The sequence below is a fragment of the Hemiscyllium ocellatum genome, chromosome 9 (assembly GCF_020745735.1).
Source record: "Hemiscyllium ocellatum isolate sHemOce1 chromosome 9, sHemOce1.pat.X.cur, whole genome shotgun sequence".
In the NCBI taxonomy this organism is placed as follows: Eukaryota; Metazoa; Chordata; class Chondrichthyes; order Orectolobiformes; family Hemiscylliidae; genus Hemiscyllium; species Hemiscyllium ocellatum.
The window spans coordinates 63,082,371-63,096,746 of NC_083409.1; the positions used below are offsets into that span (position 1 = coordinate 63,082,371).

At 38.9% G+C, this 14,376-nt stretch overlaps 1 protein-coding gene across 1 annotated transcript in view; it reads right to left on the minus strand.

Moving 5' to 3' along the window:
* Positions 1–14,376, minus strand: part of efcab14 (EF-hand calcium binding domain 14) — an 86,870-nt gene that overhangs the window by 33,554 nt on the left and 38,940 nt on the right. The window contains exons 6-7 of the mRNA XM_060830413.1: positions 13,070–13,261; positions 10,768–10,851 (exon numbers count right to left, since the gene is read on the minus strand). Of these exons, the coding sequence (XP_060686396.1) occupies positions 10,768–10,851; positions 13,070–13,261 (276 nt within the window). The remainder of the gene's footprint in view (positions 1–10,767; positions 10,852–13,069; positions 13,262–14,376) is intronic.

Below are 14,376 nucleotides of genomic sequence, written 5' to 3' on the forward strand. Positions count from 1 at the left end.
GAAATCCAAAGATCCTGGAAGATCCCAGAAAAACTTATGTGCAGGATCTTCAACATTATTTTAATTACATTTCCCATCAAATAGCCAGCCAAACTGAAAACAGCAGCAAGGACAGACATTTGTCCTATGTAGTGTTTGTGGCAGTCCTTGCATGGAATTTTAGAGATGAGTTGGTTTTGTCCATGGGTTGTACTGTTATTTTTCGTTTGTGTGCTACTAGGATTCCGAGGGGTCTCAGTAGTCTGGCTGTCATTTCTGAAACTTCTTTAATATATGGTAAGGTGGTTAGGATTTCTGACTGTGTTTGGTCTGCTTGTCGTGCTTTGTTCTTGAGGAATCTGCGCACTGTGTTTTTTGAGTATCCGTTCTTCTTGAATACGTCGTATAGGTGGTTCTCCTCTGTTTTTCGAAGTTTGTCTGCGCTGTAGTGTGTGGTGGCTCGTTGGAATAGAGTTCTGATACAGCTTTGTGTATTGGGATGATTGCTGGTGTAGTTGAGTATTTGGTCAGTGTTTGTCAGTTTTCTGTATACGCAGGTTTGTAATTCTCCCTTGTCCTTTCTTTCTACTGTGACGTCCAGGAATGAGTGTTGTTGTCAGCTTCTTCCTCCTTGGTGAACTTTATACCTGTGAGGGTGTTGTTGATGATGTTAAATGTCTCTTCTATCTTGTTTTGTTTTGTGATGACAAAGGTGTCATCTACGTAGCGAACTCAGATTTTTGGTATGATGGAGAATTATAGGTCAATTAGCCTAACCTCCGTTGTTGGTAAAATTCTAGAATCCATCATTAAGGATGAGGTTTCTGAATTCTTGGAAGAGCAGAGTCTGATTAGAACAAGTCAGCATGGATTTAGTAAGGGGAAGTCATGCCTGACAAACCTGTTAGAATTCTTTGAAGAGGTGACAAGTAGGTTAGACCAGGGAAACCCAGTGGATGTGGTCTATCAAGACTTCCAAAAGGCCTTTGATAAGGTGCCACACGGGAGGCTGCTGAGCAAGGTGAGGGCCCATGTTGTTCGAGGTGAGCTACTGGTATGGATTGAGGATTGGCTGTCTGACAGAAGGCAGAGAGTTGGGATAAAAGGTTCTATTTCAGAATGGCAGCCGGTGACAAGCGGTGGGTTCAGTGTTGGGGCCGCAGCTGTTCACATTATATATTAATGATCTGGATGAAGGGACTGGGGGCATTCTAGCAAAGTTTGCCAATGATACAAAGTTAGGTGGACAGGCAGGTAGTACTGAGGAAGTGGGGAGGCTGCAGAAGGATCTAGACAGTTTGGGAGTGTGGTCCAGGAAATGGCTGATGGAATTCAATGTGAGCAAATGGGAGGCCTTGCACTTTGGAAAAAAGAATACAAGCATGGACTACTTTCTAAACGGCGAGAAAATTCGTAAAGCCAAAGTACAAAGGGATCTGGGAGTGCTAGTCAAGGATTCTCTAAAGGTAAACATGCAGGTTGAGTCCGTGATTAAGAAAGCAAATGCAATGTTGTCATTTATCTCAAGAGGGTTGGAATATAAAAGCTCTGTTGTGCTACTGAGACTTTATAAAGCTCTGGTTAGGCCCCATTTGGAATACTGTGTCCAGTTTTGGTACCCACACTTCAGGAAGGACATTATGGCACTGGAGCGTGTCCAGCGGAGATTCACATGGATGATCCCTGGAATGGTAGATCTAACATATGAGGAACGGCTGAGGATCCTGGGATTGTATTCATTGGAGTTTAGAAGATTAAGGGGAGATCTAACAGAAACTTACAAGATAATACATGGCTTGGAAAGGGTGGATGCTAGGAAATTGTTTCCGTTAGGCAAGGAGACTAGGACCCGTGGACACAGCCTTAGAATTAGAGGGGGTAAATTCAGAACAGAAATGCGGAGACATTTCTTCAGCCAGACAGTGGTGGGCCTGTGGAATTCATTGCTGCAGAGTGCAGTGGAGGCCAGGACGCTAAATGTCTTCAAGGCAGACATTGATAATTCCTTGTGACTTCAAGAATTTAAGGGCTACGGGGAGAATGCGGGTAAGTGGAGTTGAAATGCCCATTAGTCATGATTGAATGGCAGAGTGAACTCAATGGGCCGAATGGCCTTACTTCCACTCCTATTTCTTATGGTCTTATGATTAGTAGGGCTGTTTGTTCGAGCATTTGCATTACTGCTTCTGCTACGAATCCTGATAGTGGAGATCCCATGGGTGTGCCATTGGTTTGTTTGTAGACTATGTTGTTGAAAGTGAAGTGGGTGGTGAGGCACAGGTCCGCTAGCTTCATGATGTTTTTGTTGGTAATGTGATTGATGGTTGTTGGTGTGTGTGTGATGGTCTGTTCTAAAAGCGTGGCGAGTGTTTCCTTTGCTAGGTCGATGTTGATGGAGGTGAACAGTGCTGTTACGCCTAATGAGATCATTGCTTCGTCTTCCTCTATTTTGGTTTATTTGATGATTTTTAGGAATTCCTGGGTAGAGTGGACGGAGTGCTGTGACTCTTCTACTAGGTACTTCAGTCTTGCGTGTAGTTCTTTGGCCAGTCTGTAAGTTGGTGTTCCGGGTCGTGAGACTACAGGTCTGAGTGGGGCTCCTGGTTTATGGATTTTTGGTAGTCCATAGAATCGTGGGGTATTGGTCCCATCAGGTTTCATTTTCTGGAATTCCGTCTTGTTTAATTGTCCGGAATTGTGTAATTTTCTTAGGAGATATGTAATTTTGTTTCCTAGCTGTGGGGTCGGGTCTAGCGCCATCTTTTGGTAGGTGTTGGTGTCTGCGAGTAGTGCACTGGCTTTCTCTACGTAGTCCCTTCTGTTCAGGATGACTATGAGCCGACCTTTGTCTGCAGGTAATGTAACAATATTTTTGTCTTTTTTGAATTTTTCTAGGGCTTTCTTTTCGTGTGTTCAGTTTGTTTCCTTCCCTTTTTCGGCTCAGAGTAGTTGCAACTGTCTGTTTAATAGTTTGTTGCGTTTCTTCCGTGAGATTGTTGTCCTTCAATGTGGTTTCTAATGCCGCTAGGAAATCCTTCTTGTCAGTGTCTCGGTAATTGAAATTTAATCCTTTGACTAGTACCACTTCTGTGTCTGATAGGGTCTGGTCTGATAAGTTCTTTATCCATGCCTCTGTGTTATCGGTTTTGTCTTTTTTTGAGAGTTTGTCAAGTTTTTTTCTTCAGGTCCTGATTTTTCTTTATCTGTGTTTGTCGTTGTTTGGTGTTTATGGCTCGTTCTACCACGTCTGTCCATTCTTGATTTGTTGCTTGTTTGAATAACAGTTTTTGGCACACAATTTCCCGGTTGTATTTTCGGAGTCTGTGGTTGGCGTCATTGAAGATGGGAAAGGAATGCCATCCGAGAGAATTCCACCCACGAACAACTGTACTTCCTGCATGAATGTTTAAGAAAACAGGTACTGCCAAAATGTCTCCAATATAAACCGCCGATAAAAACACCTCAAGCCAGAAATTTAACAGAACAAAACGGCCGCAGAATGCTCCGAGAACTAATCAATGACGCCCACCACAGACTCCGAAAATACAACTGGGAAATTGCGCGCCATCACACACGCACCAACCACCATCAATCACATTACCAACAAAACATCATGAAGCTATCGGACCTGTGCCTCACCACCCACTTCACTTCCAACAACATAGTCTACAAATAAACCAATGGCACACCCATGGAATCTCCGCTATCAGGATTCATAGCAGAAGCAGTAATGCAAAGGCTAGAACAAACAGCCCTACCAATCATCAAACCAAAAATCTGGTTTCGCTACGTAGATGACACCTTTGTCATCACAAAACGAAACAAGATAGAAGAGACATTTAACATCATCAACAACACCCTCACAGGCATTTACCAAGGAGGAAGAAACTAACAAAAACTCGCATTCCTGGACGTCACAGTAGAAAGGAAGGACAAGGGAGAATTACAAACCTGCGTATACAGAAAACTGACAAACACTGACCAAATACTCAACTACACCAGCAATCATCCCAACACACACAAACAAAGCTGTATCAGAACACTATTCCAACGAGCCACTACACACTGCAACACAGATGAACTTTGAAAAACAGAGGAGAACCATCTATACGACGTATTCAAGAAGAACGGATACTCAAAAAACACAGTGCGCAGATTCCTCAAGAACAAACTACGACAAAAGCAGACAAAACACAGTCAGAAATCCTAACCACCTTACCATATATCAAAGAAGTTTCAGAAATGACAGCCAGACTACTGAGACCCCTCGGAATCCTAGTAGCACACAAACCCACCAACACACTCAAACAAAAATTAACAAACTTAAAAGACCTAGTACAACCCATGGACAAAACCAATGTCATCTATAAAATTCCATGCAAGGACTGCCACAAACACTACGAAGGACAAACAGGAAGAAAGTTAGCCACCAGGATACATGAACACCAGCTAGCCACAAAAAGACATGACCCCCCTCTGATTTAAATATCAATGAACTGTCCCACATCTTGAGAGGGATGCAAACATGCAAAGCTAACTTAATGCCATAAAAGTGGCAGCAAACACAAATGCAGCAGGTTGGGGTTTCAATTTTTTTTTAAAGTTGAGGGAGAGATAATTTTACTATTATAACCATATATTGTAATTTTACTACAAAAAAAAACTTGAAAAATATCTTCCGTATATAGAGGTGAAGTATTTGCTGTAATCACAGCAGAATTTATTCGACATTAGTTGAAACCTCAAAAGTATATAATATATATTACACACACACACACAAACATATACATCTCTGAACTACAGTGATATTGCTTCAGGAAAGCATCAAGTCTTAGGCTGTAAAAGCATCATCCACACCATAAAACTGTCTTTGGTGGAACAGCAATAGCAAGTTGAAGGGAACCTGTGAAGCTGGAGGATCCAGCAGCAGACAGACAGAACTGGTGATTTGAGGAGCAGTTATTTTCAATTTGATTCTCTCCCATACTTGTTGCTCCTCAAATTACAGCTCTTATGGTCACTTCCTGCTCTCATTGACTGATAGAATTATGATTCTTCTTATTTCAAAACCCATACCGTGAACTAACTTCGAAGGCTGGAACATATATTTAAAATGGAAAATTTGCAAACCATCAATGCCAGAATTCCACTAAATGGTGGAAATTTCTCATCCTTGATAATGTTGTGCTCTACCATTTTGTCCTGTGGAAAATCGGTAGCTCATCCGTCTGTAGAAATGCAATCTCTGAATGGGTACCCAGAATTTAGACACGTTTCCCAATTAAACGTTCGTGAAACGAAGGACTACTTTTAAGAATTAACCATCTGTAAAAAAAAATGCAAAGTGTAATTCTCTAGTTTAATGGGTCATTGCTGGGGGTGGCACGGTGGCTCAGTGGTAAGCACTGCTGCCTCACAGCACCAGGAACCCGGGTTCAATTCCAGCCTTGGGTGACTGTGTGGAGTTTGCACATTCTCCCCATGTCTGTGCAGGCTTCATCCAGGTGCTCCGTTATCCTCCCACAGTCCAAAGATGTGCAAGTTAGTTGACGTGGCCATGCAAAATTGTTCCATAGTGTTCATGGATGTGTAGGTTAGTAGATTAGTGAGGGGTAAATGTAGAAGAACGGGTCTGGGTGGGTAGGTTACTCTCTGGAGGGATGGTGCGGACTTATTGGGCCGAAAGGCCTGTGTCCACACTATAAGGATTCTATGATAATGCGCTCACAGGCATTTCTCAGTCATACAACTGCATAAACATGTAATGTCGACACATCCCATAATCCTGACTCTTAAAGCAACTTATTGGCAGCATGGTGGCTCAGTGGTCAGTACTGCTGCCTCACAATGTCACGAACACAGGTTAGATTCAGGCGACTGTTTTTATGGAGTTTGCACATTCTCCCTGTGTCTGAATGGGTTTCCTCCCACAGTCAAAAAAACGTGCAGGCCAGATGAACTGGCTATGCTAAGTTGTCCCATAATGTTCAGGGATGTGTAGGTTAGGTGCATTAATCATGGGAAATGTAGAGTAATAGGGTAGAGGAATGGGTCTGGGTGGGTTACTCTTCGGAGGGTCAGTATGGGCCTGCTGGGCCTAAATCGCCTGCTTTCACACTGTAGTGATTCTATGATGATTCTATAAACCACACTCTCTAATCTTCCTTATGTATACAAGCTTAGAATATCTTCATCTCTGCTTGTCATGATCCTCGCTGCTATGCTAAATATTTTAGTGAAGTACAGTACTAAAGATGTTCTAGGAAGTTAAGGTACTATAATAATGAAATAAAGAGATAGATTTATATACACGTTGAAGCTACGTACACATAGCAGGCTAGTATACTGGTTGATTTCAATTATCTCAAAATAAATTAAGATGGATTAAAGATGATATATCAGTTTATGGTTGGGTTTTCTTTTAGGAATACATCCAAAACTGTCCCCAAGATCTGCAGTTTACCTAAACATTAAGAAACACTACTTACTTTTGCTCAGTTATTCTGGTAGAATAAAGAGGAAATAATCACAACAGAAATGCATTTAATGCAAAAATAGAAAAGTCCTTCATTGCCTACAAAGCTCTTGGAATGTCCTATGTAGCAAAAGGCTCCTTATAAATGCAGGATTTCAGTTCCTTTTTCTGAAGAATCAAACAAAAGGTAAAGCGCAGTCTTCATGATAACTGGGGAAAAAAAGTTAGCAAAGCAAACATCAGACCAACAGTGATTTTTTTTTTAAAACAAAGAGGCTAAGGTTTTTTATATAACCAAAAGATGAAAAGTGATGAATGAAATACAGTCCTCTCGATTATGTTTGAAACAAGGTTTAAAAAAGACCAGTCACAGAGTTAAGAAACTTCACTTATGAGGATAGAGTACGTAGGAAGAAACTGTTCCCACTGATAAGAGGATTGAGAGTTAATGAGAAGATTTGTAGCTCGGGTGCTCGTTGTTGTGGTTCTGTTCACCGAGCTGGGAATTTGTGTTGCTGACGTTTCGTCCCTGTCTAGGTGACATCCTCAGTGCTTGAAGCCTCCTGTGAAATGCTTCTGTGTTGTTTCCTCCAGCATTTATAGTGGTTTGTCTCTGCCGCTTCTGGTTGTCCATTGCAGCTGTCCGTTGCAGTGGCCGGTATATTGGGTCCAGGTCGAGGTGTTTGTTGATAGAATCTGTGGATGAGTGCCATGCCTCTAGGAATTCCCTGGCTGTTCTCTGTTTGGCTTATCCTATAATAGTAGTGTTGTCCCAGTCGAACTCATGTTGCTTGTCATCTGTATGTGTGGCTACTAAGGATAGCTGGTCGTGTCGTTTCGTGGCTAGTTGGTGTTCATGGATGTGGATCGTTAGCTGTCTTCCTGTTTGTCCTATGTAGTGTTTTGTGCAGTCTTGCATGGGATTTTGTACACTACATTGGTTTTGCTCATGCTGGGTATCGGGTCCTTTCTCCTGGTGAGTTGTTGTCTGAGAGTGGCTGGTGGTTTGTGTGATGTTATGAGTCCTAGTGGTCGTAGCAGTCTGACTGTCAGTTCAGAAATGTTTTTGATGTATGGTAACGTGGCTAGTCCTGTGGGTTGTGGCATGTCCTCATTCTGTTATCTTTCCCTTAGGCATCTGTTGATGAAATTGCGGGGGTATTCGTTTTTGGTGAATACATTGTAGAGGTGTTCTTCTTCCTCTTTTTGCACTTCAGGTGTGCTGCAGTGTGTTGTGGCCCTTTTGAACAGTGTCTTGATGCAACTTCTTTGTGTGTGTTGGGGTAGTTGCTTTCGTAGTTCAGGATTTGGTCTGTGTGTGTGTGGCTTTCCTATATACCTTTGTGGTGAATTCTCTGTTCGGTGTTCTCTGTACCATCACGTCTAGGAATGGGAGTTGGTTGTCCTTTTTGAGGATTGAAAACCAGAGGACACAGATTTCAAATGTTTTGCAAAAGAATCAAATAAGAAACCAAACAAAAACTTCTTCAGTGCCTTGCTTGATGACAACATGGAATACACAACCTAAAAAATGTGGAGGCAACTTGAGTTCAGGTATTCAAGAGGGCATTAGGTGATTATTTAAATAGAAACAAAGTGTAGGTTTATAGGAAAAAGGTATGGATTAATACAAAGCCAATAGCATCAGAGAGCTAGTGCCAACACAATGGGCAGAATGGTCTCATTTCTGCACAGTAACAATTTTGTGTTTCTAAAATAACAATTAGGAAAACCAAGACAAATTAATACAGCTAATATCAAAATAAATATTTTAAAAGTGTATCACAAAGTTAAAAAAAATAGGTTACAGAAGATCAGATTTATAAACTGATAAGGGGATAATTTAGATGAAGACTGCTATATGGATGAGAAATTAATAACAATATAAAAGGTAAAAATTGGTGTTAGGAAAAAGGTATCAGGGTATACAGGTATATGATGTTAGGCCACAGATCGGCACAATATGGTGGAACAGGCCTGAGGGCCTGAATGGTCAACTCCTGTTCCCATGTTCGGAAATAGAGGAATATCAAACCCCTCAAAATGCTTCAATCCATTTTAAATTCCCAATTCATATTAACTGATGGAGTAAAACCAAGGTTGCTCCCCCATTTAAGGAAGGAGAAGGAACAACCAGGTAATAACGGGTCAATTAGTTAATCATTTCTGAGCCAAATGTCTATCATCTAAAAATTGAAATCAAATTAGTTGGCATATAGACTAATGTTGAATGATCAACAGCAAGCATAAAAATTTATATTTCAGAATGAAAAGCAGCATAGATTTTATGTTTTAAAAGCTTAAGCAATTAGACCAAATCAAAAGTCTTAAGTAAATTATACAAAAGGTAGGGAAAAAAGTTGGTGGCATATGCAAATTAATGCATAGATTGTAAAGAAAAATTAGACAGCCCTGAATGTAGTAAAGGGAGACTTCAAATGTTACACAAGCCTTTAGTTGCATTTCAAGCATTCATCTTCTTTTGGATAAGACATTCCATGATTTGAATTTGCCTAGTCAAATGTATATGCACCACAAGGTCAGTCTTCTACATTTGCAGATTCTCAAACTAGTTTCTTCTTCAAAAAGTGATCTTAAACTTTTTTTTGGTAAATCTGCAACATTACAACACTCAAAATTTATAGACAGCTTATCAAGAATGGTTTGCCTAGAGTCAACAGATGTGTACAAATACAACTCTTTAACCTCGAAAGGGCTTTAAATCCATTCCGATTCAAACTCAAACAAGCCATGTGGATTTTATGGATAAGTGCAGGACTTGTACACCAAAAGAACACTTTGAGAAATCAGCCACAAAGGTCATTAACAAATATTTTGGAACACAGACAGGCTTATCCAAATTCCTAATAAACATGCCTGTCTCAAAGTTCTACACAAGGTTTTAATTCATCAAAGCAATCTCAGATTCACAATCACCAATGTTTTGCATCAATAAGACACTAAGTTAGATACATTAAGGCACATTATGATTTTTCTGAAGATGGAATAAAAAAAATCAGATTTCTGCTGGATAGTCAGCTAACAGATCTTGTTCTGGTATTGGAGACTAAAGCTTAATACCATAATTAAGAAATATGCAGTTGATATTCAAGTGTAGAGACAAAAAAACTGAACTCAATTAACATTACTTCTGGAAATTGAGATTGGTTCTTTTAAATGTCCTCTAGCTTTAAAATACCACCATTAAATTATTTTTTGGTCAGCATCCATGTTCAGTTATTTTTCTTCTAAGCCAAGTCTTTGAAATCTCAAATTTAGATATATTTGAGAGACACAGGTGGTGCAATAAATCTAGTTTCATTTTGTATTTGACCTTCAGCATAGCGATCCAGAAGTTAACAGCCTATTGCTGTTGGGCAAGCAATAAATGTCAACTGGATGCAGTTGAGAAGCCTTTGTGGAAACAACTACTGGCAGTAATTCCCTCTTATGAGCTACAAGTGTTCTAATTAGCATATCTACAAGCAGCGTAGCTTGACATTTCCAAAGTCCATTAAGTGTATTTGTTCTGCTGGCTCATTATACTTTTCTAATAAATTGATGCTGGAAAAGCCACCTTAAATAGCTTACATAAATGTCAAGTTAGCTGTTCTTGTTAAAATGCTATTTGGTTTGTTTTGTAACTAAAATTACTGTGAACTGTGACAATTTTAAAAGATGGACAAGAGCTAAAGCATATCCTCTCCCAACTATAGCAAATTAAACTGCTGGTTTGAAAGCGTACCAATAGAAACACCTAATGGCCCAGGTCAAATTAAGGTTTATCTGGTCTACTGAAGGCACTATTAAAAATGAAAGATATTTATGGAGAAATATACCTCAGAAGATAAAGACAATTCAATTTACATGTGTAAATAATCCCACAGAAAATCAACTACTGACAGAAAAACCTCCGTCCATGATGTGGAAATATATTTTAAACATTTCAAAGCATCAGAATATTAAACAAGCCTTCAGTTTTACTGAATTCAATTATCAGTTAATTCTTCTTACGAAATAATCAAATTCACTCAAAGAAGGAAATTAACAACCACTTGGTAATCTGCAAACTTCTGTCACTAACATAAATAATCTCTAATTAACCCAAGGACCTTATTTCCACAGGAAATTAACTATTCAGTGCCTTTAAAGAAGAGGCTAGATTAGCAAAGATCACAACTTTGCTCCAAATCCTAGACTGCAAGATCAGTCTGCTTTCATAGTCACAATGGCACAGGAGGTGGTCGTTTGGTCAGCCTTACTAGTCCTGGCATAAATTAGAAGAGACTAATACCAAAAAGAAATTTACTTACGTTTAATCCTGAAGGTTTCTGTACTTTGACAGTAATCTGGTGATCTGAATCCACTATCTCTTGAGAGTTATTCATCTGAGCCACCTACAATTCACAACAAAAGGCTCATTAATGCACCAGTTATTGGCGTCAAGGTGAACAGTGACAAACTCACTGAAAATGCAATAAAATATTACCTACGCATAGCTACATTTTGTATAGATTAATTCATCATATTACTTCAAATGCATTAACTATCTGCTTCCCACCATCAGTTTAGCCAGAGTCTTGTTTTAAAATTGGTTGGACAAAACAGAAAAATGAGTGTGAGGTTGGTTTTAAATTGGACACAAAAATATTTCCAGGCATGGGGGTTCACCATTCCTCACTATTTCTAAGGAATAACTGTCTATATGCCACCAAGGTTCATTCATAATATTATCGCCAAACATCAATGATCTTCCAACCAACCATTCATCCTAAACCAACATCAGCTCATCAATAATTCTGTTATTTGCATTTTCTTGCATATTTTCACTGCAAATCTTGTTCTTTTTTATGAAAAGGATCATCCACAATCTCACCTTGACCAAACACAAACCTCTTTTAATCATACAATTCCACGCATCCAATATTTGTTAATCAAACGCCAGCATCTTATAGAAGACCACTCACTCACTTTATCACCTGACAGCTGTAGTCTAAGTAGGTCCCATTTATTGAAACTCCCTCCCTAAAGCTGGTTGCTGGTCTCTCTCTTTTTAGATATTTTCTGACCATCCTGTTCAGAGATATGATCAGACAACTCTGAAGTAAGTGGGGCTTTAATCTAGGGCCTCCAGGCCCAGAGGTAAGGACACTGTACCACAACAGCCCCTCAAACCTTTTGAAGTTTCTTCCCTTTGACCAGAATCATGCTCTCACATCTCTTATATTGTTGGCTTGAAATCAGCTCCCTTTATACCACTGAAGCACTTTGAAACGTTTCACTGCGTTAAAGGAGTTTATATACATCAAATAAAAATTGTCATCCATTCACATTTTGAATTTATTTGAACACTTATTATCAGCACTAAAATTCAGATACTTGGAAATATTAAAAGTGGCAATACTGAAATATACATGTAATTCCTTTCTTTAACATACTGAAAATATTAACATTAATAAAACTATTTTTCATCATTAATATCACCACTGGAATCTTTCTTTCAATAAGTGAGTACATATGACTCAAATTGGTGGGAATGAATTGGCTAGATATTCATTGCAAAAGAGTCAGTTCTCAGACATTAAATCAAAGAATATGAAACAAAGTTTGAGGTAATCAATGGGTCTCTGAGCTTGGGTACCAGAATTAGTTTTGCACACATGCTATTAAATCAGTATTCAGGCTCCCTAATTTGTTTTTAAAATGACAGTGGCTTTCTAGTCCACAGCACTTGTAATTGTATGGCCTTCTCTCTGCAAACATTTTGTGTCAGCTGGTTAGGTCCAATGAAGGTAGCTTAAAATACATCATAATTTCAAGCAGGAAACTATACTTTTATTTGCCTTGAAGTTACCAAATAGTTGCTTATCCAGCAAGCTGTCGTGAGCATATTATGCTTTATCTTGCACTTAATCTAGACAATTATGACCAAAATTAATTTGATACTAGCATCTAGTCCAAAAGAAAAATATTCACTTCATAGCTGAAACAATACTCATCTTAAGGTTTACAAATCTAGTATGATAATAGTTAAGGTGCAGCACCAGAGCTAAATGAAATTCCAATCTAATCGCCCAATAGCTTTTTCTGGCCATTTGTGGGCTACTGCATTTTACATTTGCTCCGTATTATTGTTCACTGAAGACAAATAACAATTAGGGTTTAATGCAAGTTTTCATTTATAAACAAACAATTTTAAAAGCTTAAAAAAATACACTCTAAGTCGATGAGTGACGGTTCCTTGAATTACAAATATATTTGGTGAGATCTTCTCCAACATTTCAATGGAAGGATCCATCAATTCTTGAGTTTTCCTGTTCTGCAACTTCATATATTCTACCCCAGTACAGAATCATGGATTCTTTGGTTAACAAATCAACCTCACAATCTTTGATATTTGAAACAATTTGTTATTAACTGCTAGTTAACCAACGGTTATTAAATATGATGGGCTCAGAATAAAGATTGGTTTATGATTTAAATTATTCTAAATTATAGACTTTATTTTAAGAAAGCATACAATCTTGCATTCAGAAGGCATACCTCGCTAACAAGCCTCAATACAAATAGCCTGAAACAACAGTTCTCATTCAGAATTCAAAATATTATACTTACTATGGTGCCATTTACATTCTCAATTTTAGTCACATTACTAGTAATTAGTAATTTTTTTTCCAGTAGCGTAACTCTCTGGCTGAGATTACCAACTTCAAAATCTATGTGATGCAGCTTTTCATCATTGTGTGCATGGTAAAATAGGAGGGTGGCATTCACCTCATCTACTTCTTCATGCAGATCTAAGATATCCTGAAACAGAAAAATAAGAAATGCAATCAAAATCAGTTATGGATTTTAAAATGTATTGCTTTAAAACAGGTTTCATTTATGTTAAAATATACATTTTCTTCATTGACCGCACCACTTCTACTCTCAAATAACAAAAAAGATCTAGAACACCACCTGCAAAACAGACCGAGCCTCACCTGGAAGCAGAAATAACCTTTCCCAACAGACGAGTTTCAGAGGACGGTGAATGGCTCATACAGGTCCTATCACTGACCTCTCGCACTGAGGCCAGTTTCCAAAAAGGTCTGAAGACAGGTACCATTTTTGTTGACTCGGCCTGTGCTTCTGACAGGATGGCACACAGGTTCACTGAAGCTCTGAAAACATCTGTTTTGTGAAAGCCTAACAATTATTCAACTTGATGACCAGCAACTAACAGTCCTGTGTTCACTTCGGAGATCAAATCAGCCCCCCACAATATAATCAATGATCAGTTCCCACAGGAAGCAGTGTTCACACCAGTTCTCTTCACATACATAGCAGTATCCTCCCTCCAAATTCTCATACTTCATATATGCTGGCAAATTAGACCTAGCTTTAAGGACTTTGAGAAAATGATCTATGTTTTCTGGAAATCAATAATAGAATATAGAAGCTTCGACCAAACACGACAAAGACTGTTGCTTTAGCCTTCCATTTGGACAACTTGAAGACAGAAAGAATTTCATGCACAGCTCTATGGCCGAAAACTCCTTGCCTACAGTAAGTCGTCGTAGTGTATCTAGGATGCAGACAGTCCAGTACTGAACTTTGATTTGTGCTGACAGAGCACGCATATTATGTTACAACAAAATGGTGACAACTTAAAAAAACAGGCAAACAAACATCAAAACATAATAAAGTTAATTATCACTCTGTATGCCATTTAGAGATATTACATGTAACTTGACATCATATAGAAAAGCACTGATGTGAAAGAGACAAATTGACAGTCAACAAACCTGCTGTGATTGCACTGAAAACTTCCACGGGATGGAGGTTAGCTGCCATCATGATTAAATGGTGGGCTTAGGGAAAAAAAAGACACTTCAAGGAACCTACCAAAGCCTTAGTCACAAAGAATGAACATTTTGATG